This window comes from Nelusetta ayraudi, unplaced genomic scaffold (genome assembly GCF_046127955.1).
Source record: "Nelusetta ayraudi isolate G7.1 ecotype Tasmania unplaced genomic scaffold, CSIRO-AGI_Nayr_v1 ptg000042l, whole genome shotgun sequence".
NCBI classification, from domain to species: Eukaryota; Metazoa; Chordata; class Actinopteri; order Tetraodontiformes; family Monacanthidae; genus Nelusetta; species Nelusetta ayraudi.
In genome coordinates this window covers 13880001-13905017 of record NW_027466092.1, presented here as the reverse complement: position 1 = coordinate 13905017, position 25017 = coordinate 13880001, and the positions used below count along the sequence as shown (strand labels likewise).

General features: G+C 45.4%; 6 protein-coding genes across 9 annotated transcripts in view; 3 read left to right on the top strand and 3 right to left on the bottom strand.

The window, feature by feature from the left end:
- Positions 1-2488, bottom strand: part of grid2ipb (glutamate receptor, ionotropic, delta 2 (Grid2) interacting protein, b) — a 29843-nt gene extending 27355 nt beyond the window's left edge. Inside the window, exons 1-3 of one of the 2 annotated variants that reach the window (XM_076034695.1) lie at positions 2235-2488; positions 1136-1465; positions 836-990 (exon numbers count right to left, since the gene is read on the bottom strand). In XM_076034695.1, coding sequence (XP_075890810.1) covers positions 836-990; positions 1136-1465; positions 2235-2480 — 731 coding nt within the window. In that variant the 5' untranslated portion in view covers positions 2481-2488. Of the gene's footprint in view, positions 1-835; positions 991-1135; positions 1516-2234 lie in introns of those variants that run through there. The other variant, XM_076034692.1, reaches the window with a different exon arrangement.
- Positions 2489-5517: 3029 nt separating this feature from the next.
- Positions 5518-7831, top strand: zdhhc4 (zDHHC palmitoyltransferase 4). The gene is made up of 7 exons (XM_076034690.1): positions 5518-5747; positions 5932-6064; positions 6232-6305; positions 6431-6609; positions 6780-6905; positions 6980-7224; positions 7315-7831. The coding sequence occupies exons 2-7, from the start codon at positions 5942-5944 to the stop codon at positions 7615-7617; spliced, it is 1050 nt and encodes a 349-aa protein (XP_075890805.1). The 5' UTR covers positions 5518-5747; positions 5932-5941; the 3' UTR covers positions 7618-7831.
- pgp (phosphoglycolate phosphatase) lies at positions 7660-11027 on the top strand. Its single transcript, XM_076034691.1, has 2 exons — positions 7660-9196; positions 10007-11027. Exons 1-2 carry the CDS (start codon positions 8602-8604, stop codon positions 10330-10332), a joined length of 921 nt encoding a protein of 306 aa, XP_075890806.1. The 5' UTR covers positions 7660-8601; the 3' UTR covers positions 10333-11027.
- Positions 11028-11490: 463 nt separating this feature from the next.
- bricd5 (BRICHOS domain containing 5) lies at positions 11491-15571 on the top strand. 2 transcript variants are annotated; one of them, XM_076034689.1, is made up of 6 exons: positions 11491-11660; positions 12219-12356; positions 12434-12583; positions 13017-13124; positions 14252-14402; positions 15027-15571. In XM_076034689.1, exons 1-6 carry the CDS (start codon positions 11604-11606, stop codon positions 15119-15121), a joined length of 699 nt encoding a protein of 232 aa, XP_075890804.1. In that variant the 5' UTR covers positions 11491-11603; the 3' UTR covers positions 15122-15571. The 2 variants fall into 2 exon arrangements, with proteins under 2 accessions (XP_075890804.1, XP_075890803.1); XM_076034688.1 differs by having other exon boundaries at positions 14249-14402.
- A 7-nt stretch (positions 15572-15578) lies between these two features.
- Positions 15579-19571, bottom strand: mlst8 (MTOR associated protein, LST8 homolog (S. cerevisiae)). The gene is made up of 9 exons (XM_076034687.1): positions 19494-19571; positions 19071-19245; positions 18255-18306; positions 17985-18147; positions 17811-17886; positions 17535-17687; positions 17303-17427; positions 16356-16519; positions 15579-16107 (listed from the first exon to the last, which is right to left on the bottom strand). The coding sequence occupies exons 2-9, from the start codon at positions 19197-19199 to the stop codon at positions 15989-15991; spliced, it is 981 nt and encodes a 326-aa protein (XP_075890802.1). The 5' UTR covers positions 19200-19245; positions 19494-19571; the 3' UTR covers positions 15579-15988.
- A 288-nt stretch (positions 19572-19859) lies between these two features.
- Positions 19860-25017, bottom strand: part of meiob (meiosis specific with OB-fold) — a 5210-nt gene continuing 52 nt past the window's right edge. The window contains exons 1-13 of one of the 2 annotated variants that reach the window (XM_076034684.1): positions 24416-25017; positions 24126-24183; positions 23843-23974; positions 23634-23706; positions 23275-23470; positions 22554-22654; positions 22362-22414; positions 22128-22223; positions 21882-21974; positions 21305-21449; positions 21042-21228; positions 20309-20395; positions 19862-20230 (exon numbers count right to left, since the gene is read on the bottom strand). The exon at positions 24416-25017 is cut by the window's right edge and continues 50 nt beyond it. In XM_076034684.1, coding sequence (XP_075890799.1) covers positions 20123-20230; positions 20309-20395; positions 21042-21228; positions 21305-21449; positions 21882-21974; positions 22128-22223; positions 22362-22414; positions 22554-22654; positions 23275-23470; positions 23634-23706; positions 23843-23974; positions 24126-24183; positions 24416-24472 — 1386 coding nt within the window. In that variant the 5' untranslated portion in view covers positions 24473-25017 and the 3' untranslated portion in view covers positions 19862-20122. Of the gene's footprint in view, positions 20231-20308; positions 20396-21041; positions 21229-21304; positions 21450-21881; positions 21975-22127; positions 22224-22361; positions 22415-22553; positions 22655-23274; positions 23471-23633; positions 23707-23842; positions 23975-24121; positions 24184-24415 lie in introns of both variants that reach the window. The other variant, XM_076034686.1, reaches the window with a different exon arrangement.

Sequence of the window (25017 nt, the reverse complement as noted above, 5' to 3'; positions counted from 1 at the left end):
ACTAAGACACTGGTAGGGACTTCAGAGAGTTAGTGGGGATTAGCAACCCCCTGAGCAGCAGATGGGGCTCACCTAAACCTGGTGGTGGGAAAGGGCTGACAGACAGAGACATCTCGTAATCTGAGAAAGCAACGGAGAAGATGTTTACCTGCTCATTAGCCATTGAGGCCCCCATCAAATGCCTGTTTTCAGATCTTTATGTTTCTTCTATAATTCCAGTGGAGCAAAAACAGTCAGCAGGAGATTCCTGCTGAAACCATTTTGTTGTCTTGGACCATTTGAAAGAGCACAAAAACAAGCCGGTCACTGAGGGACAGAACAACCACCTGAACTGGAGTGCTGTCACTAACAAGGGAGAGGCTATAGCACCTCGTGTGACATCACAAAGGGGCTGATTACCACAACTCTGTGCTTCTGTGCACACTCTCTGAAGGGTGGAGCGAGCAAAAGAAGTAAAGGTTGGACTTTGATCACACAATTGGAAAAAGACCTTCAAACTGGGAATGTTTGATGGATCCCACACAATAAGAATCCGTGTAATCAAACACATCACAGCTGCAACGTTTCGATTGTATTGGTACGACAGCCTGTGTGTGGAGAGGTGACCTCCGCTGTAGGATGTTGGGGGAGTCTTATTTTGCCTGAAACGGACTGTTGGTGGTGCAGCATGAAAGGAGTCATGGGTATAACACTCTGAGGATTTAACCAGGGCATTTATCTATTATATAACAGGGTCTCCGATGACCCAAGCTGCTCTAATTGAATTTGTAGTAGCCGTCTCTCAGAGCAGCAGAAGGTCCTATGGCAGGAGCCGACATGGCTGGCTGGCTCTTACCTGATGCTGGAGAGGAGCTCTCTGTGCTCCTCAGTCACCAGGACGTCGGGCAGGACGGAGGCCAGCCACTCCACACTCTTTTCGGCCGCGTACTGCTTCAGCACGCTGAAGAGTTTCTCCTTCACGTCAGGCTCGTCGCCGAGAATCTGCTCCACCTGAGGGAGGCACGGTGGTGAGTAAGACTGTGGTCTGTGGTGTCAGCATTTGGCTCGGAACAACAACAACAACAACAACAACAACAACAGCTCATGTAGAGTTCTAAATAAGGAACGGCGGAGACTGGACTCCAAGACCGAGTACCTTCCTGTTGAATTCCAGGGCTTTGTGCTTGCGGTCCTGTCTCACTCCGTCTCCTCCCAGCTGACTGCCCTCCATGCTGATCCTGAGTTTCTGCCTGGGGCCCAGACACAGCACCCCCAGGCGGAGCGTCCTGCCCTGGGAGGCCTTGATCAGCGCCGCCGCCGTCTCGTGCTGCCGCACCGGGATGCCATTGACCTCCATAACGAAGTCGCCAGCCCTCAGCCCGGCACGGCCTGCTGGCGAGCAGGGCGAGCAGTCCTCCACCAGCAGAGGGCAGTCTCCTACGATGGTGAACCCAAAACGACCATCCGGACCTGGTATGATATCCATCTGGCGGGGGAAGGCAGGGGGAGGGAGAGTAAACAGACTATGGATATACTGTAGCAGGAGCCGTGTTGTTGGAGTATACTTGGCAGTTTGGAAGCAGAGGAGGGATGGATTTAAAATAAAGTAACAAACTGAAAAGGAGACACGCAATGGTTCATCTGCAATTTTATCTCCTTAACCCTCAATTCAAATTTCAAACCAAGCCATTTATTTTCCCCCTGCCTCACTGATCTCTACCAAAATAAAAATAAAAGCAAAACACAAATCTTTGACCTCCAGCGCGCTGTAAAAGCACATTGTTTAAGAGGTCTCTCAGCACCAATGCACCTGAGTCTGAACAGTATCCTGGTCAGAGTTTAATGATACGTCCACAGTCAGGCTTGACAATGGACTCATTAAATCTTTTTCAGAGGAACATTGCAAATAATGGTTAACCCTGGGACAATAACTGTGGTCTCCACTAATTCCAACTGACTAAGACTATTGGTGAAATTCTACATCGAATTCAATGTTTTGCAACAAAAACTACTTGTGAAATATCAGCTATGATAAAAAACATGTGTAATACATAGGGCTCCTTTCACGGTGTATCCTTATAGTCTAAAATTGCTGATCTAAATTTAGCAGATAAAATGAAATAGGAAAAACGTTTAAAGAAGAGTGTGACGGATTTCATGCAGGGTCAAAGTAGAAAAAAAACAAACTCTAGACCTCTATAGACATTAGCCCACACGCAAATCACCACATGCATATGACTGAAAAGCTGCTGGACCTGCTGTATGCGGGACACCACTCCGATGCTGGGAGGAATGTTCTTCTGGGTCTGGGCGATGGAGATGACGGCTTGGGGACCCAGAGTTGACACGTTGTGACCTTCAATTTCCAGGACCTGGTCCCCGGCCTGCAGCCCTGCCAGGTGGGCGCTGCTGCCCTCCTCCACCGATAGGATGTAACTGGGTCCATGGCCCCCAAGTTGGAAGCCAAAGTCCTCAGGCCAGCCCTGGTTGGACGACGGCATGCTGAGGACTGGTAGGAGGGGGAAGAGGACGCACGGAACAAAACTGGTGACACGGGATCTTTGTTTTTCTTCCCTGACAGCAGCACTAAGACCAGGAGAAGGGAGTGATAACGGGGAGGTGAAAAAGAGACACTTACCCACCGCAGCCAAGACATTTAATTCGACCGCCATCACAAAAGCACCACTGAGCAAAATAATCCTGCGTGAGTCAAATTCAATGCTTTACACTCCACAGTCTTCCTCTGCCTCCTGCAATCTCCAGAGTCTCAAGTTGTACTATTGAGTGCAGCTTTGTAACCTGTGTGTCCTTCGCCATGACACGCTCGGAGGGTCCCTGGCCTGGTTCATAACTCTGCGGCAGCCAATCAAATTAAGACCTTGCAGAGATTGTGACCTTAATTAGCCTGAGAGACAAAAAGTTCTTCCCCTTGCACCTCGCACATTCAAGTCTGTCCTACAAGAGGTAATTACGCAATATCTAATGGGAGCAGTGAGGATTGCACCGTGCACTCATCACTTCTAATCCACAGAGAGACAGGAGATGACATGAGAAAACAGACAGGGGAAAGAATTTAAACCAAGTCACGGGCAAGAAAGGAGAAGCAGAGACAGGACTTACAGAAGTCTTTAGCTGGATATCTCGAGCCCCATTTGCTCTGCCGAAAGGAGTACCGGCCTTTTTTGTTTTGCAAAAACTTCTTCATCTTGACTTTCGCAAAGCGAGCGGCCTGCTCGCACCCTAAGATCCAATGTGTCCTCTCAAAATATGTCAGCAAAGCGTCTCCTCTGACAGGGCCAGCAAGACCGGGTCAAACTGAGGAAATGACGGAGTCAAAACCTCGGTCCCATCCTTGCAACCTCCAAGCCTCAGCTCGGTCCTCGTGGCCAAAATGGTGAGTGTGCAGGAAAAAACGGCAGGCACACTCTCTCTGCGAGCGTGTCAAGGAGTAGGTCCTGCGTCTCATCTCTGATTCATCCTCGGGCCAGCCTGTTTGCACAGTGTTAATCAGAAAACTGGGACGCGTGCACCCGCGCACCTCGGTTCCTTAATAATTCTCTCTCCAAAACGGGTATTGTGAGGCCTCGTTTTTCTATAAATACACCGGTGTGACTCTCTCCTCCTCCTCTTCCCCCAGCTAGGTGGCTCTCTGAGGGGCCACTGCTGCCCCAGAATCACTCTGCAGCGATGTCAGGGAACCTGATGAACGCAAAGTGGAGCGTCTTCTCGCCTGGAATACTGCGCGTTTCAACGTGGGTGGACGCGTGAGCGCAATGAAATGTTTAGTCCAGTGAGAAGGAGGAAGGGGGGCATTTAGAAGTTTAGCCTGCCGGATTAGTAGGATTATGAGCTGAATCTTCTCCTCCTCCCCATTGTCATTAATACGGAGGGAGCACATGCTGCCCTCCTTTCTTAACACTTCAGAATACCTGCAATCTTTCATAGGGAGGCATGGTGTTCTTTAAAAATGCTTTGAGCTAACGTCATCTATGTTTCATGGTGGAGCTCAGACAAAGCTGGCACAATCTCACTAAAAGCTACTGAAACTGCACACATGAGGAATAGGGAAATTTACAAAGAGAGTAAAAAGGCGTATAGAATGGAGGAATTCCTGGAATGATGGTCAAAACAGGCAATTGCATGTTAACACTGAGATAAGAACCTGCATATTGTGCAATTTCTAAGGAAATAAGACCTCATCAAATGATTATGTGTTTTTTTATCTCATAGGGCTACACATGGCAGCTCATCAGTATTGGATATGCAGATGTAATAAATAACCATCTTTTTATGAATAACCTCTAATGAATAATTGAAAAGGATAAATTGTATGATGATCTCTCTTTCTTTTACTTCCAATGACAAGTAATCATACAGAAATAATATATTTATTTTCAAATCAATGCCACAGTTGTAATTGTATCTCAAAACTTGAGGTTCCAGGAAGGTAAAATTAGTTGAAATGATAGTTAAAACAAAGGATAATTCATTCCAACTGACGAAACCTGGAAGCCAATGAATGGGGTGTAAAATGTGGAAAAAATGTAAAAGCCAGAGCCAAGAGAAGTGCAGCAGCATCTAAATAATTGAAGACAAATGGCTGAAACACCAAACAGACACTGCTCATGTCAATCAAACTCTCCTCTTACACTACTGCCAGGCAACTTGCTCTTGTGTCCCAATATTTATACTGAGTCTAAAACGGCACACCTCTTCTCTCTGTCAATAATCTGTCAATCAAACCTTACATTTTTACAATTTAGAACAAAACTTACCGCCATTGTGACATTAACGATACACTGACAAATATGACATGCACTTTTACAGTTGTAAACAACCAACTGGTTATTCAAGCTTTGAATATTCAGAGAACAGCCACATTTTACCATAACACTCTCATACCTTTTCAAACAGCCCCCACTGATATGTGCGCACAGCTCCTGAGTGACGCCTCTGTCTCCTGTAGTGGCTGCCGTAACATGAGCGTTTGACCATGATGGCAACCAGATCCAGCAGGTGTCCTGTGATGCTTTTGAATGCCACAGGGGTCGATGGCAACAAAAACAACTCAAAGATACTATAGGTCAGTTATTTCTGTGGGCACTGAGGGTTCTATTATATGAATGAATCTGGCTGGTGTGTTGTTTTACAGTATTATTCAATGTTTTGTTCAGTTATAACACCAGTGTCCATAAATTTTACTGGGGAAATCGGACTGTTTTACTTAAACATGTTTATTTATGGTCATATGGTCAGGTTAGAGTTAAACTAAATGTGGTAAGAGGTTATATTTGCAAACAAACAAACAAACAAAAAAATGAACTTCAACTTGAAACATTCCGAATTGGACCTTTATTAAATTTGGCCAATTATGTCAACACAATTTAATTATACTCGATAAAGTTTGAACAAATTTCACATTTTTGTACATTAATACAACATTGCTGTATTAACTGTGACTCTCATTCCTGCAGCGCAGTCAGAGAGTAGGCGCGACCAATCAGCAATTAGCCAGGAATTTAGCTTCATCGATGCTAAGGAAGTAGCTCAGTTTGCATCTTCGCCCATAGATACTGTATCCTCGCCACAACCGTGGAGTCGGGACGGGCGCAAAACCGACTGTGTCGATGTCGGATTAAACACCCGAAGGCAGCAACGAGCTATCGTAATTAGGGGAGAAAGCTGAAATAAAATAGGAAATGGTTTAGCTAGTAAATTAAAAGCAAAGCAGGGGCTTAACGGACTGCCACCGCTGGAAACTGCCTCAGGTTAGCATGTTAGCGTAAACTCATTCAAGTATGTGGTTGTTAGAGAACACCACTTTTCAATGAGACGCTTCCACACGTTTAAGTGAAACGTTTAGCGGTGTTATTCGTGCCGTCTTGGCTAATGTGCTACATGTTCCCGAAGAGTTCGTGCCACGAACACCTGTTGTGTGTCCTCTCTCTGAAGCGAATGAAACATGGACTTCCTGACTCTGTTTGCCATCTACGTGGTGGTGGTGGTCACCTGTATCGTCCTGGTCTGCAAATACTCAGGGCAGCAGCAGACCCCGTTTTCTATTCTTCTCAACTCTGTTGGAAAGGTAAGCTAGACAAACGAGTGACGTTGCGTGCTATCCCAGGAATCAACGCTGAGTGGCACTGTTACGACACAGTTGATTGTAACGCTGAAACAATCTCTCTCTCTCTCTCTCTCTCTCTCTCTCTCTCTCTCTCTCTCTCTCTCTCTCTCTCTCTCTCTCTCTCATAGGTGATTGCGCCAATAACGCCAAAATGGCTTCAAAACCTTTCACAACGCACTTTGCACAGACTGTTTCATCAAAGGTTTGTAACTAAAGTGTTGTTGTTATTTCTTGCATGTATTTAACTGAATAACAAACAAAAATGTCAGCCAGGTTTGATAGCACCAAATTTACCAAATTTCTTTTATTGTTTGCTTGTATTTGCAGAAACAACATGTTCATCTACCTTCACATCCTGCTGGAAGTTGCAGTGTATGCAGAGTTCACATATGAGGTTTTTGGCTTCTGTAGGGAGATGGATACCACCCTCATCAGCCTGTCTGTGCCTTACATCCTGCTCCTCATCAAAAGTGTCTTCTTCTACCTTTGTATCAAGAGAGATCCTGGTTAGTTCAGAATTGTCATACTGTGAATATGCACACGTGACACACAGGATGATAATTGGCCTTTGGAGATTGTCAACCACAGTAATTATCTCAATGGGATTACTTTAATCATGAGAAAATCACCACCGCTTTTTCTCAATTTCTTGTGTTTGACAATCACTTTGTTGCAGGCACAGTGACTAAAAAGAAAGTTGCTGGACAGATTCATGTCTACCCTTATGACAGGAAGTTATTCCACCCTGGAACCACCTGTCCAACTTGCCAGCTCCTCAAACCTGCTCGCTCCAAACACTGCAGTAAGTACAAACACTTTGTTCTACAAGGAGTTGATAATGAGTGTGTTGCACTCTAAGCAATGTTTTCTTTGCAGGGGTCTGCAATAGGTGTGTCCAACGTTTTGACCACCATTGCGTGTGGGTGAACAACTGCATCGGTGCTCAGAACACGAGATACTTCCTGCTCTACCTCTTCAGCGTGTGCGCCATGGCGGGAGACATTGCCGTGCTGACGGCGGACATGCTGCTTCATGCCGTACTGCGATCAGGACTAATGATGGCCAGCTACATTGATGAATACGGCGACAAGCAGCTAGCAGGGCTGATGTTTGTTGTTCAGGTGATCCTCAATACTGGTTGCAATAGCACTGTCTTCATTTCAAAACTCATGCTAAGCTAAAATTATTTCCCCGTTTTTCCATCACTCCAGCACCTGTTCCTGACGTTCCCTCGAGTCGTGTTCATGCTGGGGTTCCTGGTCTTCGTCTTCTTCCTGCTTGCCGGTTACGCCCTCTTCCATTTCTACCTGGCTGTTGTCAACCAGACGTCCAACGAGTGGTACAAAAGCCGAGGTTATGTTTGTCAGCACTGCCATCCTGGAACTGGAACGGCAGACGATCCGCGCCACCCGGCGCCAGACCACTCCAAGAGATACTACTACAGCAGAGGAGTACTGCGAAATATCAGAGAGATTTTCCTCCCTCCACAACCTGGACATAAAAAAGACAAGTGAATAAGAGATCCACCACTCTGGGTTGCTGTGCTGCGTTTAACCTGAGATTTATGTGTCCTCCGATGAAAGTCGTGACCACAGTTGGGGATTCTGCTGTCTAGAAAGGCAGTATGCATTTGAAAGCTGCAGTCGATGGATCATTGACTGTATTTTACATACAATGGCAATAAGCAGAAGGCACCTGATTTAATGCATTATTTTGTTTTCCATTTCCTCTACAAAACACAAGAGTTTCAATTGCTGAAAGAAAACACTGCATGGTGGCCTCTATTGCCTTGTATTATTTTTTATGAGGTAATAATTGCAATAGCACCGAGTTGTTGGGAATGGTGTGGTTTTTAAATGGAAGTCGATTTTAGAGTTACCGTAGTTAAAAACTGATAAAGCCAACAGGGGGAGCCGTATACTCGCTCCTAGGTGGCAGTACCAATCGCTCGCTAAGACACTTTGGGGTGGAATGAAGCCAGACGGCGAATTGTATATAGTTGGCGTTTCTTATAAATCGTCTGAAAGTTGCTCTTTTTTTCATATTTCACATAAATTGCCTTGTCTAGTGGTCTTGGAGATGTGACGTTGCGGTCAAGTGTCCGTTCCTTTTAAATATGTGGAGCCAAGTCTGTGTAGGGGGCGCGACGAGGTATGACAGGAAGCGGAACTTTAGTTGGTGGCGTCATGCTTCCATGCCGGTGCGGAAGTACGGCCAGAATTGACGGGACACCGCCACAGACCGGCCAGACCTCACCGGGAAGGGCACGCATTGGAAAGCCTCTTACTTTAAAACAAGCCGCCTTGAGCTCGGGGAAGTGCCCTCTTAGCCGGCATTTCAAAAAACGGCAACGGAACAAACGCCGTATTTCTGTTCGCTTGTTGCCGGCGATGCTCGGCTAGCGCCCGTGATTAGAGGAAGTGCTGCCGGAACGCGCAGGCCGAGACGGTAAAGGATAAACGGGCTGTGACTGAAGACTTGAGAGCGACTCCTCCGTCATGGCCGGGTCCAAGTGTAGTCGGCTGAGCGGGCCGCTGGTGAAGCAGCTGCTGGACTCGGTGGACTGCGTCCTCTTCGACTGCGACGGGGTCATCTGGAGGGGGGACCAGGCCATCCCCGGCGCGGCGCGGGTCATAGAGCTGCTCAAGGAGCACGGCAAGCGGGTGTTCTTCGTCACCAACAACAGCACCAAGACCAGGAGCATGTACGCCGACAAGATGTCCACGCTGGGCTTCAGCGTGACAGAGGAGGAGGTGTTCGGCACCGCGTACTGCTGCGCCATGTACCTCAAGTCTGTGTGCAAGCTGGAGGGCAAAGTCTACCTGGTGGGGAGCAACGCGATGAAGCAGGAACTCGAGGCGGTGGGGATCCGCCAGGTCGGGGTCGGACCGGACCTGATCGCCGGGAAGCAAGGGGACTGGGCCAACGTGCCCCTGGACCCCGAGGTGAAGGCAGTGGTTGTGGGCTTCGACGAGCACTTCAGCTACATGAAGCTGAACCGAGCCATGCAGTACCTGAACCAAGAGGGCTGTCTGTTTGTGGGGACCAACACCGACACCAGGCTGCCTCTGGAGGGAGGCAAGGCGGTTCCAGGTAAGAGCCAAAACCCCTCCTGGGTTAGAGTTCGTCAGAATGATTGGCTTGACTTTGTCAAACGTCTCATGCCTGCAAACTAGTGGTTGCCTGTGTGTTATGTATCAGGAACTTGAGGTTGATGTTCAGAAAAATTCAGCCATTCCCCAATATACAGAGCCATACTTTGAAGGTCCCATGTTGTGCAGAATTCACTTTAGCAGAGTCAGCTGTAATGCACCTGTCCTCTCAGTGGGCTCCATTCCATTTTTGTTTGGTTCGCTTTTCAGAAAGTGTGTGCTAAAACATGCAGTTCTGGAAGTCAAGCCATTGTAATGTGACAAAGGGCATTGACACATCTCCCCAGGTTAGTGACAACAAACATCAGCTTTAGCAGGATGCTAAAACTGTGTGTGTGTGTGTGTGTGTGTGTGTGTGTGTGTGTGTGTGTGTGTGTGTGTGTGTGTGTGTGTGTGGGGGGGGCGGGGGGTTGTTCTGGAGAGTGTAACCAGAGAGCTACATATGCGGTTTTCTGGCCTTTAGAATAAGTGATATTGTGAGGAAATTTGGAACTTTGTGTTTTCCACTCTTTCATTTGTCTGCAAAATTGTTTGACCACTGAAAGAGAAATTAACACAGATGTTTTCAGAGGCTGAAGATTTTCAGCTTCCTTAATCACAGTCAAGTTGTGAGGCAGCCGGACCTTTGCGGGCGTATGAAACACTCAATGTGGTCGACTCAGATTCACTACGTAAACAAATACATCACATATTGAAATTTAAAATCTTTCCAGAGGTTCATCAGCTTAACTTTACCCACCGTGTCTTCCAGGCACGGGCTGCCTGCTGCAGGCTGTGGAGACCGCCGCCCAGCGCAAGGCCCAGACGGTGGGCAAACCCAACCAGTACATGTTTGAGTGCGTGGCCTCCCAGTACGGAGTGGACCCCGCCCGCTGCCTGATGGTGGGCGACCGCCTCGACACGGACATCAAGCTGGGCTCCAACTGCGGCCTGAAGACCCTGCTCACCCTGACCGGGGTCAGCACCGTGGCCGAGGCCGAGGGCCACCTGAAGAGTGGCTGCACCGAGAGGCAGGGGATGGTGCCAGACTACTACGTGGAGAGCATCGCTGACATTCTCCCTGCTCTGCAGGGATAAAAACTAGCCTGGAGACACGTAAAAGCCAGCCACCTTTCATTGTTTGGGAGCTTTGCTGACATTTGAAGAGGACTATTTTTTTCCACAGATGATATAATGATATAAATCCTCTTCAATGCAAAGTCATAACCATGAGCTAGATTCATTTAAAAAAGCACTTAATAAATTTGTTGTGACATTGTTTTTATTGCTCAACGTAAGAACAAGTATTTACTTGCAGTCTTGTTTGAGTTTTTGAGTTGCCGGCAAAGTGTACCTAAGAGCCTCCACTGTGTCCATGATGCAATTTCTTCTTAAGCAACCTCAAGTTAAACTGAAAAAGGGAAACAATTGCTGCAGAGTGACTCAATGAGAAGTGGTGTGTGTGTAAGGATAAGCTTTCTGTCCCAAAGTTCACAGGAAAGGTGCTGCGTTCTACACAACCCATGTGACTCGAGCATTCTGTTGTGTTGTTTTTGTTGTATTCTCATACCTCAGTAGAAAAGTGCTTGTGCTCGCACTTGTCGTGCGGTGCGATAACATCTGGTTTTGTCTTTACTTTCTTTTTTGCAAAACAGATTTGTTTTTAAAGGTAATCACATCTGCCTGATGCTGTCTTGTCATCACGCGTGCCCTCCACTCCCCAAAAAGGACTTAACAAAGTTTTAAAAGAATTAAGAATAATAAAAAAAAAACACACAGTTTATCTTCAGCAAGTCGGTGTCTTGGTTTTTGTGGCCGAGCAGCTGCTCCTCTTCAGCTCTGTGTTTAAAGTCACCTTGGTCCTGTCATCGGCCGGACGGCCCGGGCACTCGCAGCCGTGTATCACCTCTCACCTGGTGAGGGAGCCTTTCCAAGGTGCGCCTGCCTCCACTCTTTGTCCATTGTCTGCGGCGAGGAAGGCGGCCAAGTTCCCTTGTGTGAGGAAGGAGGAAGCAGAAAGATGGATTATGCTAAGAGAGGCATATTAAGTCAAATTAGTTTTAGGGTTGAGGGGGGGCAGAAGGGGGAAGGTTGGTTACAGGAAGAAGAAAAGTTAAAACTGAATTTGGCAAAATGCAGGGTCTTGTGTAGACTTGGTGTCTTTTTTGGGGGGGTGGGGCGGGGTGGGGCGAGGGTTCGTAGGGTGAAGGAGGAGGTGGAGGTGGAGGTGGGGGGGCCTGCGGGGACAAAGGGGAGAAGTGGCCAGATGCTCCGAGCCTCAGTCGGTGCTGGTCATGACCGCAGCTCTGTGCAAATAGCTGCGACTAGAAGGGAGCCGAGCGAAGCGAGCAGCCGTCACGGGACGCAGGATGGGGACCTGCTGGCAGCGGTGGCACGGCCGCCCCGCAGAGGAGGCGCAGTGCACGGTGAGGCTTCTCAAACACAGAGGGAGTGGGAGGTGCGAGGCGTCTGGTGGAGGGCTCAGTTTAAGCAATCGTGCTGTGGTCACATGCAAATGTTACTGACTTGAGAGATTTAATATGATACTCGTTCTAGGTCTTTTTGTGTTTTAATGCAGACAGCATTAGCTTTAGTAACCCTGTGTTTACAGTCACCTGCAGAAAGTCTCTGCTTGCGGCTAAAAATGATGCAAGGTCGATGAGACAAATCCCAGATGTTTGATGGAACAGTTGGCAGAAGTATTGGTGTACTTTGTGACATCACAAAGGGCTGTTTTTTTTTTTTTTTTTTAATAACTGGTTTAGGACATACTAATAAGGCAGATCAGGACTGATCTTTTCTGCAATGTTCATTTAGAGGGCAGATGTATTATTGTCGGAAAGCATTTATAACGTCAATTTGTAAGTGTTGTAATTAAGTATGGGCCCTTTAAAAGCCAAGCGCACTTTAATACTGCAGGACTGTGGGTTGAAAATGAAAATGTTCTGCCAAAACATCAAGCTGTGTTTTGTGTACCTGATCAGGATGGGAGTCCAGTTGGCTCCCCTCTGTCTCACTGCCCCCACAAGGCATTCTGGCTCTGCCTCTCAGCCTCTCTGCTCCTGATCCTGGTGGCCCTCGGCCTGACGGGCCACCTCAGACTGTCGCAGCTTCGATCTCAGGTACACGTGACGACTCCCACCGTGCCGACTCCCTGCACTCTTTCTGGATTCATTTAACCCAAACGTGCTTCTGCCAGTCGTCGCAGATTGTCCTAATCACAGTTCCGGATCAAGCCGGGTTTCCGATCAACCAGTCGGCCGTCGTGGACCTGCAGAACGACCTGGTGACCTTTTCTCTGGTTTCCACTGCAAACAAGACGTCCACTGTGCTCTTTGACCTCAAGCGGGTTGGTGATACTCGGTCATCTGGCGCAACACTTGGAAGGTTTCTTAAGATGTTTTAGATGTATTTTAGCACAAGCTTTTCAACGAGGAGCCAAATACTTGGAATATGACTGGATATTTCTGGCAGGTCATATTCAGACAGACCATTTTAGATTTTCGATTAGTTTTTTGCCTCAGTGCTCAACATAAGAAGCCAAAGTAAAAGCATGTCGTTCAAGAGAAGCATTAAGTGTCTTTTCCATCTTAATATGCCACCTTGTCATTGGTAGGCTCCCAGTCACTTCCTTTTGAGACCGAGTGAAAAAACATATATTTTTTTTAGATGTTCACAAGACGGATGAGCAAGATTTCTTCGTTGAAATGTTAGCGACACCAGCGCGAGTTGCGTGGTTTGGACGGGACGGACAGTTTCCTGATGCTGTTTTTGTGTTGCAGGGTTTGATATGTTACAAGCCTTCGGAGCAGGACGGCTGCTTCCTGCGGGAGATGGACCAGTCCGACTATGACAACGTGCACGCACTCCTCCGGGAGTCGCCGCAAAAGGTATTGGCCCGGTAACACGTGAGTGGGCTTCGACTTACAGCACTTACTGGATATATGAGACTCACAAAGCTTCACACAGTCACAGAAGAGGAAGACAGTCAGTCTGCCCTTTCAGCCCTGCCAAGTGTCTCTTAAACTGGCAACCCTTCGATTTTTGTACCCCCCAAAACTCAAATGATTCACCGGCTTTGCTCAAAGTTTCCATATATGTTTTTTTTTCCTCATGACTTCTTGGTCACAGATGATCGCACATGCAGGGTTGCTGCGCAGAGCCTCGAGGGCAGGTTTACCCTCACTGCCTTTTTCCTTCATGGTTAAATTCCTCGCCACATCCGATCCCTCCGGGCCACCTGGGCTCTGCCCGGGATCTTCTTACAGGAGATAGGGAGCCCAGGCCCCGTGGTCGGGGCACAATGGCTGCTCTATGTGAGCGCTCTGCTGGCTGTTTAAGACTCCTCTGTTGGCTTAGAGCACAGCCCAGTGCCCTGGTCAGCCAGGCGGGGAGGTGACTCCCTGGAGCCTGCCTTGATTTGGCTGCTGCCGCTGTTCCAGCGTGGTCCTGACCCAAGATGATGGAGCAAGAATCCTTCAACTTCATCATTGTTTTGCACATTACACTTTTGCTACCCAAGAGTAGCCAAGTCTGGTGGTGTCGCATATACAGGCGTTCGGAGAATAGCAGTGGTCTGTCCCTCTGTTCTGACCCTCAGTGATCCTCTTAGTTTAGTGAAGCCACTCAAGCATAAAGCAGCCAAACTATCCCACTGTGCCACTATCACGACGTGCTGCAGTTTTAACGACTGTAGCTCAGGAGGTAGAGCGGGTTGTCCAATGACCTAAAGGTTGGCGCTTCCAATCCTGCTCCATCCCAGTCTGTCGTTGTGTCCTTTGGCAAGACACTGAACCCTAAATTGCTCCCAATGGGGCTGGCAGCGCCTTGCATGGCAGCAGTCACCCATTGGTGTGTGAATGGGTGAATGAGAGTCCATTGTAAAGTGCTTTGGGGTACCGTGTAGGTGCTGGAAAGCGCTATATAAGTGCAGTCCATTTCCCTTTTTAAAGTCTTCTAGCACAAAGACTGATCCCTCCTCTCTTGTGTTTGCGTTGTGTGACGCCCTCTCCAGCAGAACCACTTCCTGCTTCCCGGGAACGACACCCAGAGGCAGACGCAGTTCGTGGGAGTGCTGATGGCCAGTCAGGTGGACGTGACCCTGCTGGACGCCCCTCTGCGCTCTCTCTGCGAGGACAGATCCGTCCACTGGACCAGGAGAGTGGAAGGTGAGCGGCAGAGGACAAACAGCAATGGTGTTGATTTGCACTGATCTGCTCAGACCAATAGAGGGTCAACAGGTGTCGCTGGTTTAGGGGAGCAAAGAGCTCTGGATGTTCTTTTTTTTTCTTTCTTTTTTTTGGGGGGCAAACGCTGTCTTTTTGAATATTGACTGTGAAAGCTGCAGGTGAGGCGTTGACTGATTTCCATTTGATGCGCAGCAGGTTTGAACAGGAATGTTGCTTTGCAGCCACAGCCGTTGCTTAAACACAGTAGTGCTCTATCAACCTTAATCAACCTTGATGTGTTTTCTGGTGTGAAGTTGGATCTGAATTGGTTGATCAGTTTGCATGGTGTGCACACCCTTACTGTACACAAGAAGAGACTCCAGTTCTAAATATAGAGTCAGCCGGCAGACGGGCAGCACCAATTTAATGTGTCAGACTGAAACTCGATCCGAGACTGCGATGACCTTTTCTCATAGGATGCACCGAAAGCTTCGCCGTCTGAGGGGCCGTGCGAGCGGAGCAGCAGAACTGTCCTGTATAAATTAGAGAATCGCATGAAGAAACAAGCAAAAATGATTTATGACTGACCAACGTATTCTGTGGATGACTGTGTGCTTCTCTCAGGGCCGGACAAACTGAGGCTGGTCTACTTCTGCATCGACATCTGCTTCCCCAGCAACATCTGTGTGTCCGTGTGCTTCTACTACCTGCCAGAGTGAGCGAGCGCCTCGTCCCGCCTCCCTCCAGCCAGAGCATCGGGCAAACAAAGTTGTCTTTCTAGCTCTCCCTCGAGAGAGGAAGAAAAAAAAAAAGTGATACTAGAACAAAAACAGGCTTTGACTGCTGCCTTTTTATTAAATCCGCCTGCCAGTGAGGCAGCGCTGCAGCCCGCATCCATCCTTCCGGAGGGAGAGGAGCTGTCACGGTTATCGCCAGGGTGCAGTCGTCACTCTCAAGCACCTCTCTCTCTCTGTCTGTTTCTCTCTCTCTCTCTCTCACACACACACACACACACTGGTGCCACCCATCACAGATTACAGAAGATCGCCTTTCTTTTTGAACTTCCTACTTCCTGCAGCCTCCGTGCTCGTTATCTGGAAACTTTCTTTTATATTCTCTCATGCCTTGTGTATTTTGTTTTGGTCAGTAAAAAACACAAAAAACAAAACGAGGAACCTGTCAGAATGATGTCTTTAATGCAGAACCACAGTCAGCAAGCATCATTTTACACCACACGTTAACAGGGGAAAGGGTGTTTTATTATTAAAAGAAATGGAAATAAAGCAATTCTAAGAGAAAAAGAAACTCTAGAAGGGTGAGGAGCAACGGAATAGGAAAGTGTCGGTCACATTGTCGGTACAGTTTGAGAGATTATTCAAATAAAACCTTTTACATTTTGGGGAAAACTCCACATCCTTGCGCTTCTCGGCTGATGAAGGTGAGGAACACAGAAAACTGTGGAGATTCCCCGACGTGTTGCAACAAACGTTTTTTTTTTTTTTTTAATTTTAGGTTCATTTTTTTTTTTTTTTTTAAAGAGTCTTTGGCTTTTCTGTCCAGAAGCCATCTCCTGCCTCTGGACTTGGTCAGCCCAGCACGCTGTCGTTGAAGGCCAGGCACACCACGGCCTTCTGGTGGCCGCTGTACTCCCTCTTGATCTCGCCTGTCTCCACGCACCACAGGCGGGCCAGGTTGTCCGAGGACGCTGTTGGATCGGAACACACACACACACACACAGTCAGTGTCTCACAGCCACGCTCTTCAATGTCCTAGACAGGCTCCGTTTTAAAGGGACAGTTCGCAATTTGCAATTCCACTTATTTGCACTCTAAAAAACTAAAACTCAGTTTTAATGACAATGAGCCGCTAAATTTTGAGGACACATTTCCAAATGTTAAATTTCACCGGACTGTCAACAGACTTCATGCTGAACTCAAATGTCAACGCACTAACCGGTAACTATATACTGGGAGTCTCCGGAGAAAGCGCAGTCCCACATCCAGCCTCTAGACGTCTCTCCTGGGTTGTTGCTCTTGATGCTGAGCTCCGTCATCAGGGAGAAATTGGACGTCCTCCAGATCTTGCAGGTCTGATCTGCCGAGCAAGTGGCCAGCAGGCTGAGGAACAGAAGAGGATTCAATCAGCTACACAACTGCACAGAGAAATTCACTTTCCGCATGTAGCTGACAGCAACACTGCTCATAAATCTGTCTTCAAAGGAAAGAAAAGATGAGTTTCATTTCTTTTTTCTCTGGAGCCCTGATGATATTCTGCTTCAGTGGCCAACAGTGATCATAATAATGAGGCAGAAAAGGCCTAACAGGCAGATATATTAATTTTCTATTGTGTATACATATATATATATATATACATACATATATATATATATATATATATATACATACATATATATACATACATATATATATATATATATATATACATACATACATATATACATATATATACATACATATATACATATATATACATACATATATACATATACATATATATATATATACATATATACATATATATACATACATATATACATATACATATATATATATATATATATATATATATATATATACATACATACATACATACATACATACATACATACATATATATATATATATATATATATATATATACACATATATATATATATATATATATATATATATATATATATCCTTGAATGTCAATTCATATCTCCCATCATGCAGCGCAACCTTCCCTGCACCAAATACTAGATTGTATGTCATGTGACTAATGCTATGCTGGTAATTACAAGCGAGAGATATGAAGGATAAACACAGTAAAAGGGTGGAACAATACTGATATTGAATAGGACATGATAGTTGTAATGGTGTAACGTGAAGGACACTCACGTAGAGTCTGGACTAAACTTGCAGCGGAGGGAGTAGCGGTTGTGTGCAGGGATCTTGGTCTTGGGGATCATCTGAGTCACCTCCTCTCCGATTCCTCCTGCAAGGTTCCACACGTAACAGTTGCCCTGGTAAAACAAGGGCCAGAAGGAAAAAAGAAGAGACGCCTCAGTCAGTTTGAGATTTACAATGAAAAAATAAAATCGCTCCACTAGTACTGTGTCGCTGAGCTCACCGAGCTGTTGACTGCCGCCATGTAACTGGCATCTGGGTCGATGTGGACGGAGTTGACCGAGACCTCGGGCTCCGGGATGAGCTGCTCGTTGTGGTCGGTCTTCAGATCCCAGATGTGAATCACGCCACTCTGGTCTCCAACAATCAGCTCCGCCTTGGAAGAACAAAAACAAAACTTGACTTGGCTTGGCTTATGGACAACGTTGGGCCGCAAGCAATTAGTGAATCAACATCACATTGCAAAAAATATGAAGTCAATATTTGTCAGTCGTCTCACCTGGTTGGGATGCAGACAGACGCAGTTAATTGGGGCGTTGACCTGGAAGATCCTCTGACACTGGAGATTTCTTGATCTATGGAGACCACAATGATTGCCACGCATCATTATTATTATTTTTTTTTTTTACAAATGAAAGGTTGGTTCAGTTGTGCTTAGATGTGTCTCATGTACCTTAAATCCCAGATACGAGCCATACAATCTTCTCCCCCCGTGTACATCCAGCGCCCATCTTCGTGGAAGCCCACGGACGTGATGTTCTTGCTGACTCCGTCGTAGTTGATGACAGGGTTGGGGTTATTGGAGTTCAAGTCATACATGCGAATGTGCTGATAGCCTAAAGCAAGATGAGAGTGACACATAATAGCAGCCCAGAGTTTAATTATACACTGCGGCAGAAGAAGAAGAAAAAAAAAAAGAGGGTTGGTTGTATTTATCACTCACCTGCAGCCGCAATCATACTTCTGTCGGGCGTGACTTCAAGCGAATTCACTTGCTGAGAGAAACGTTAAGGGCACAAATCAATGTTTCTTTTTAGACATGTGATTTACACGCAGGTTGTTCCAGTGAGAAACGCCTTTCAATCTGTTAACAGCAAACAGCAAGAAGGTTGTGGGTTCGATTCCGGGGCCCGGGCCTTTTCTGTGTGGAGTTTGCATGTTCTCCCTGTGTCTGTGTGGGTTCTCTCCATGTTCTCCCTGTGTCTGTGTGGGTTCTCTCAGGGTTCTCCAGTTTCCTCCCACACTCCAAAAACATGCATGTTTGTCAATTGAACATTCTAAATTGTCCGTAGGTGTGCATGTGAGTGTGAATGGTTGTTTGTTTCTATGTGGTCCTCAGATGAACTGGCAACTTGTCCAGGGTGTCACCCTGCCTTCGCCCTAAGACAGCTGGGATAGGCTCCAGCAGACCCCCGTGACCCTGAGCTAAGGAAGAGGTGGGTATAGAAAATGAATGAATGAATGGATCTTAAGTATAAACAGTCACATTGACAGGGAGGTTTGAAAAGTCACAATTTGAAAAACAGTCACTGTCCCTGCAGTGAAGTAAAACTAACACCAACAATGCACGTGCTCTAGTTCGAACGTTGCTTGCAAAAACAAAAAAGATGAAGTTTTTGGTGCTTTAAAAATACAAAATGAACAATAAAATAGTTTATTATAATATGTTTGAATGCAACCACCCTGGTGTTATCAACTCCGTTTACGCCAAATAACACAAATTAAACGTCACTTTCTTCTTTATATTAGAAAACGATACGGAGTCCTGGTGCTGGACCGTCCTGGTGCAGATCCCGCTGTGGGCCTGCCAAAAGCGGACGGTGTGGTCGTATCCGGCCGTGGCCAGAATAACCGGGTCGCTGCCCACCGTCCCCTGGTTCACGTTCATGCTTGGGCTGCTGGTCGTCAACCCCTGTCGTAATTCATGGACGACGCTGCACAGAAATATAACACACGGTCAGCTGCTGTATCGCCACAGATACTGCGCTCCACCACAAACCGGAACGTTGTTTATCATTGGGCACAAGCCTTGCAGGCTACCGCTAGCTGGGCAGCCCAGCTACATGCTTAGTTCAACTATTTTGAAGACCAGATAATGCTTTTGTAGCTAGTATCTATATAAAAACATAATTTATGAAGAGCTGCTCAATTTCCGCGTGCCAATTTGTGAAGGTTTAGTTACCTGTAGTTTTTTGTGTTGCCAACCGTACATGTCCGTCACGGTAATGTGTCCCTCTACAAAAAAGCAGCAAAGAAAAGGGTTCCGCTATTATAGACGACGTCCCGCTGTTGCCATCTAGTGACTCCTTTTTGCAGTCAATTGTGGAAACCAGTAAAGAAAATGTAATTGTTTTATAGTTGCCTGGAAACCAATCAAACCCTGGACAAAATACATAGTTATCTGGAAAAAAAAAATGCATCTGCTGCACTTTGTGGACATATTTGGTTCTTTGACTGCTGCTCATTTCTAATACTCAACTGCTCTATTTTCTTGATAATGCTGCCCTGCATTTGCCAACTATTCGTATGTTGGGTGTGATAATCAAGTCTCTTGAATCTCAGGTACCTTGAAAAACTTGGTATTTACTTGCATTTTTTTTTTTTTTTTTAATAATGACAATTATTTGACAGATCAAATACAATACATTAATAATGAATACATTGAACACTAACAACACAATCAATTGAACATTAACAGAATCGTTGTAACATATAAGTCATTTTAAATAGATAAATAAATAAATAAATGAATACATTAATGACTAAGGCAGGAATCTATCCATTAATTAAATAACTTTTGCCCTGTGACAGTCACTCCAGCAGGGCAGACATGTGATGCTTGACCTCTCCTGGGTCAGCCAGGGAACAGGATAGGACCAATCCCCTGATTCCACTCCTCATTTTGACGGAGGGGAGAATCTAGGACAGGTTAAAGAATTATTCAATCATGCAATATTGGATCTAATCCATGCGGCATTGCACTGTCAATTACTCTACCTTGATGTAGACTTTGCATCTCTCCAGGAGAAACTTCCACTTCATGGCAGTTCGCTGGTCGTCCGTCAGACTGGTGAACTCCTCTGTCTGCGAGACAGAAGAGCTTATTAGCCATCCTGACACGAAGGTGATTCTTTACAGAGACTTAAAGGGAGAGATCACTTTCAAAACCACTTCTGCCCCTTTTTTTGCTTCTGCTTGGGGTCATGTGAACACCGCAGACAGTTTTTCAAATCTCTTGCCTGATTATTCAGGTATTACCAGTTCCTTATTCAACTTCAAACCTCAGGTGAGACTCCCTTTTACAACATGTCTGTCCATCGCTTAATAGATCTGTATATAGTCCTTGCCGTGATTTTTTGATAAATTATTTAATTGTCAGCTTGTTTAGGATTCAAACAAAGAGCCACTTGCTATAACTCAAGTCAACACAGTAGTATGGTTTCCAAGTTTGAGCTGACATCTTTGGTTTCTCTGGCTAGCACGCCACACGCATAGGGAAATGAGTCACATGTAACTGTCTACCTTTCCTATGCATTCCTAATCAAATATAGTGATATATTAACACCCCTCAGGCATCACAACATGTTTTAAAAGTGAGAGGTCAAATTATTTTTAAATTTCCAATATCTAAATAAAAAGCAAGCGATTGAAAAAAACTGTAGACAAAAAAATATTTGAATGTGAAATATCCTTTTTTTTTTAAAAAAAAACCCAGAGTGATGCCCCTCACCGTGCATCCCAGCATCTTCTCCGCCTCTGGGCTCCTCAGGGAACAGCCGTGCAGCGTGCCGGTGTGGTCAGTGAGGTCCACCAGCAAGTCGAAGCCTGTGGTGGCTGAGAAGGTCTGACCCTTTCCGGGACAGAACTGGTTGGTGCAGCTCAGCACATCGTCAGTGGCCATGAACTTACACTTGGAGCTGAGATAAGGGAGTCAACAGCAGTCAGTGACTTAGAAGAACTGCTTTCTCATGCATCGATCTGTCTTGAACCCACCATCGTGTCCTGATGACTTTAGTGATAGAGGAGTCCAGGTCCAGCTTGGAGACAAAGCTGTACATGATGCCGAAGAAGAGCTCTGCGCTCTCCTGGGCCTTCTGCTTCAGCTGGCTCACTGTGTACACGTCAGTGATGGAATCCACTGCATAGACAAAGTTGGCAACACACATTCACATCTACAGCCCTCTGCTTTAGGCTGAAGACTAGATTTCAATCTTGAAAATATTTTTGAGTTTAATGCTAGAATATCATTCTGATAATAGACCTGTTGGCAGTATTTTACCACTGCTTATGCAATTTCCCAAATGAACCAATCCGTTCAAAATGTATTGTTCATATTTGATTGAGCAAAATTCCCTTGAACCCTTTGCTCCCACAATCAACAGTGCAGGGAGACGCATGCACATGCATTAGATTAGATTAGATTCATTTTCTGCAAACATCTTGACTGTGCTAATAGAGGTTACATAACTCACTCTGTTCATTGAGCCATCTTAAAAAAAAGAGGAAAAAGTGAAAAAGAGTGGCTGGAGTGAGAACCATCACAACACTGGAATTCTTCATGACAACCCACCAGTTCCATCTTCTGCTCTCTCATCCAGATCCAGAGCTCCAGACTCAGCGGCTTCTTTAACGTAGCTGAACAGCTGGCTCGCCTCTCTGGTGTCTGTGAGAGCAGCAAGACTGGCGTTAGCAAACAACAAGATAGAAAAGAACCTTTTGTCACAGCGCACAACTCCTGCACATCTGCCTTTGAGCTACGCAAAAGATGACGAGTCAGACGTCAGGTGTTCTGTTTTTCTGTGCGGTGCTTTGTCACCTGGGTTGACAGTAATCACAGTCTTGGAGAAGACTGTTGCTGCCATGCCATTGCGGAAGGCATCGAAGGCGATCTTAGCATCGGATATCAAGAGTACTTAGAGGAAGAGAGTTTGAAATAAGACAAAACAACATCAAGCATTACTCATGCATTGTCTTCCACATATCTACGCAGTGCACAGTTCAGTAAACTTCAGTAGCTTTAGCAAAGGCTCACTCTCAGCCGTGAACCTACCACTCTCCCTTGGGATCAGACTTTGCACAAACTGAACTGGCTCTTTGTCCCAGCTATGAGTGAAACAGAAGTTGAGCATTTATTCCCAAAATCAAACTTGTATGCAGAAGTTAAAGGCAGTAACATCAGCCAACAACTGTCAGAAGAAAAACACTTCATGGATTTTCTGCACTAATATCGGGCATGGCTTACCAGATGAGAGGGAAGGAGGAGACTGAGTCATCAAAGAGCTTCACTTCAAGCCTTTGACCTCTGCGTCCGTCTGAGGTGGTGAATTGTCTCAGCTCTCCAATCTGGCAAAAACCAACAGGGTCATGCAACAGTGTTTGACATTTGGTGTGAGTCCCCTCTCTTAACTCGAAGGCTCTTCATAAATACAGACACACTGCGGTCTATACAGCAAATATGAAGATAATGGCTAAGTCTATTTAGCTAACGTTGATATACTTTACAAGCCAACTTGCTTTATCGTGGCAAATATTTGCAAAACGTCAAAATTCATTGTCAAGCCACCCTGCTTGACCCTTATCAGCCCTGATCCCGCCACAACGACACGCTCACTGACTGAATTTCATCATGTCTTTCCCAGAGTGCTCTATTCGCACTTTCCTTCCTAATGCCAGTCCAACTAACAGTGAAGGAAACCTACTTTGATCAAAGTGTGACCACTTTTTTGGATGCAGATGAGAGGAAGCTGCAGCAGCACACCTCATTTTCACGCATTGACAATTTATTCACAAGATGTAAAATGTGCGTTCAGATGTGACAGCCTGATGAAGACTTTGACCGATCCGTTTTAAAATTCAAATCTTAGGATTTTCCAGCCGTGTAAAGTTTGAACAGCTGTGTAAAAGAATAAATGTGTTGGATGAGCCTCTGCTTAAACACATATTAACATTTACAGAAACCTTACCGACTTCACTGCAGCCAGTATGTTTATCACACTGCCATCCAGCTTTTGGCCGTTGGCCACAATGTCTCCAAGAGAGTAGAAGTCTCTGAAGTCTTTCACTGGCAGGTGGATCAGCGGCAGCAGCCTGTCAACGGTGTCTGTGTTGGTGCACAGACTCACTCTGGAATGAGTCTCTGTTGTCATGAGCCTGTAAGGACTGGAGCACCAGGTGTTGGTGTCTGAATAAACAAGGTCTTCTGACACATTGTACACGTTCACATAAAGTTTTGCGTTACTCTGACTTCCATACACTATTCTTCACTTTCTGATGGTAAGCTAGGGATATGGATGATTCTATCTGAATTGTAATTGGTAATTACCTTGGTGTTGTGGGACAGAATCGTTCCTCTTTCTCCGGGTCTTTGTTGGAAACTAAAGGATTTTCAACGATGACTGGAAAAAATACACATGGCAGATAGTCTCTTCAAATATGTAGTTTTACTATTCAAAAGTGTTATTTTTACAATATTCTTAGATTTTCATATTTCTGGCATAAGAAACTTGCAAGTCTATTAAGATAATTCCTTACCACAGTCTCCAACACTAATGCTGCCTGACAAAGCTGCAACATATCCCTCACTTCCCCAGACACTAACATTAATGAAAAAATCAGGTGAGTCCCTGAGGGTGAAACCAAAGGTGTATCTGTCCGTCCCTACATCTGCAATTCAGATGAAAATAAACACATAAGACAAATGATCAAAACCACAAGAAAAATGAAATGTGAAATGTGTTTGCCCTTACCAACAAAAAGTTTTTTTTGTTTTTGTTTTTTAGGGCAATAAAATATAACACAATAAAAAGATACAGACTTTTTCGGTCAGGGAAACTTCTGACATCAGTTTTCCCGATGAGTATCCCCGCAACGTTCTGGAAAAGGAAGAACGAAAGGAGAGGGAGGTGTGTACTACCCAATTTTGAGTTTTAAAACGCAAATAACAAAACACAACTTCCCATAATGTGTTGCTACATTAAAAGAAATAAATTGAAAAAACAAAAAACAAAAACGAAAACTAAGGATTATCTAGAAGACAAAAAAAAAAAAGAAAAGAAAAGAAAAAAGAGCCATTTATTAATAATCCCATTCCTCAAAATAACTCACCGGATGAGAGATGCTGGGATGCAGCTCTGAGATGTCGATGGAGGTCTGACCAGCCATTTCTTCCACGTCTTATTTCACAAAATTGTCGTTCTGTTCAGTGAAATCAAAATGTCTAGTTTCAAACGAATCACGCAAGTTGCGTGTGAAGCTGGACAGACTGATAACATTCAGAGCTAACACTCAGAATGTTTGCTAGCCACGACACCAGTCAAAATGAGATAGCGACCGTATTCTACAGTGGAGTTCTAGTAAAATGGCGTGTCTAAAGAGCACAATTGAAATGTTGTCAAAAGTAGTATTCGTTGAAATGTCTTACCAACTATACAATCCGTTCTGGTTGTAGCAGCAAAGATGTGGCACACAAATGATTGCTATAACAAGTTTGGACATTCGAAAACGACCGAACTTTATTTAAAAACAATTAATTAATTTATTTCATTTTAATCTCGAGGAATGGATCAATGTTCCTACGCCAAAAAATATTAAAGTATCAGCACCAAAAAGCACTACTTCTGGAAATAAATTATCACTTGTTAATGATCGCGAAACATTATGTAAATGACCAAAAGCTAATGGAAACTGCTCATTAGTCCCACCTCCCA

Coding starts and splice junctions, on each gene's coding strand:
- zdhhc4 (XM_076034690.1), top strand. CDS start 5,942: ATGGACTTCCTGACTCTGTTTGCCATCTACGTGGTGGTGGTGGTCACC. Junction 6,610..6,779: donor TTGTATCAAGAGAGATCCTG/GTTAGTTCAGAA, acceptor ACTTTGTTGCAG/GCACAGTGACTAAAAAGAAA. Junction 6,906..6,979: donor TGCTCGCTCCAAACACTGCA/GTAAGTACAAAC, acceptor TTTTCTTTGCAG/GGGTCTGCAATAGGTGTGTC.
- pgp (XM_076034691.1), top strand. CDS start 8,602: ATGGCCGGGTCCAAGTGTAGTCGGCTGAGCGGGCCGCTGGTGAAGCAG. Junction 9,197..10,006: donor GGGAGGCAAGGCGGTTCCAG/GTAAGAGCCAAA, acceptor CGTGTCTTCCAG/GCACGGGCTGCCTGCTGCAG.
- bricd5 (XM_076034688.1), top strand. CDS start 11,604: ATGGGGACCTGCTGGCAGCGGTGGCACGGCCGCCCCGCAGAGGAGGCG. Junction 11,661..12,218: donor CAGAGGAGGCGCAGTGCACG/GTGAGGCTTCTC, acceptor GTACCTGATCAG/GATGGGAGTCCAGTTGGCTC. Junction 12,357..12,433: donor TGTCGCAGCTTCGATCTCAG/GTACACGTGACG, acceptor TGCTTCTGCCAG/TCGTCGCAGATTGTCCTAAT.
- mlst8 (XM_076034687.1), bottom strand. CDS start 19,199: ATGAACGTGAACCAGGGGACGGTGGGCAGCGACCCGGTTATTCTGGCC. Junction 17,688..17,810: donor TCTGTCTGCATCCCAACCAG/GTGAGACGACTG, acceptor TGTTCTTCCAAG/GCGGAGCTGATTGTTGGAGA. Junction 17,428..17,534: donor TGGCGGCAGTCAACAGCTCG/GTGAGCTCAGCG, acceptor TTGTTTTACCAG/GGCAACTGTTACGTGTGGAA.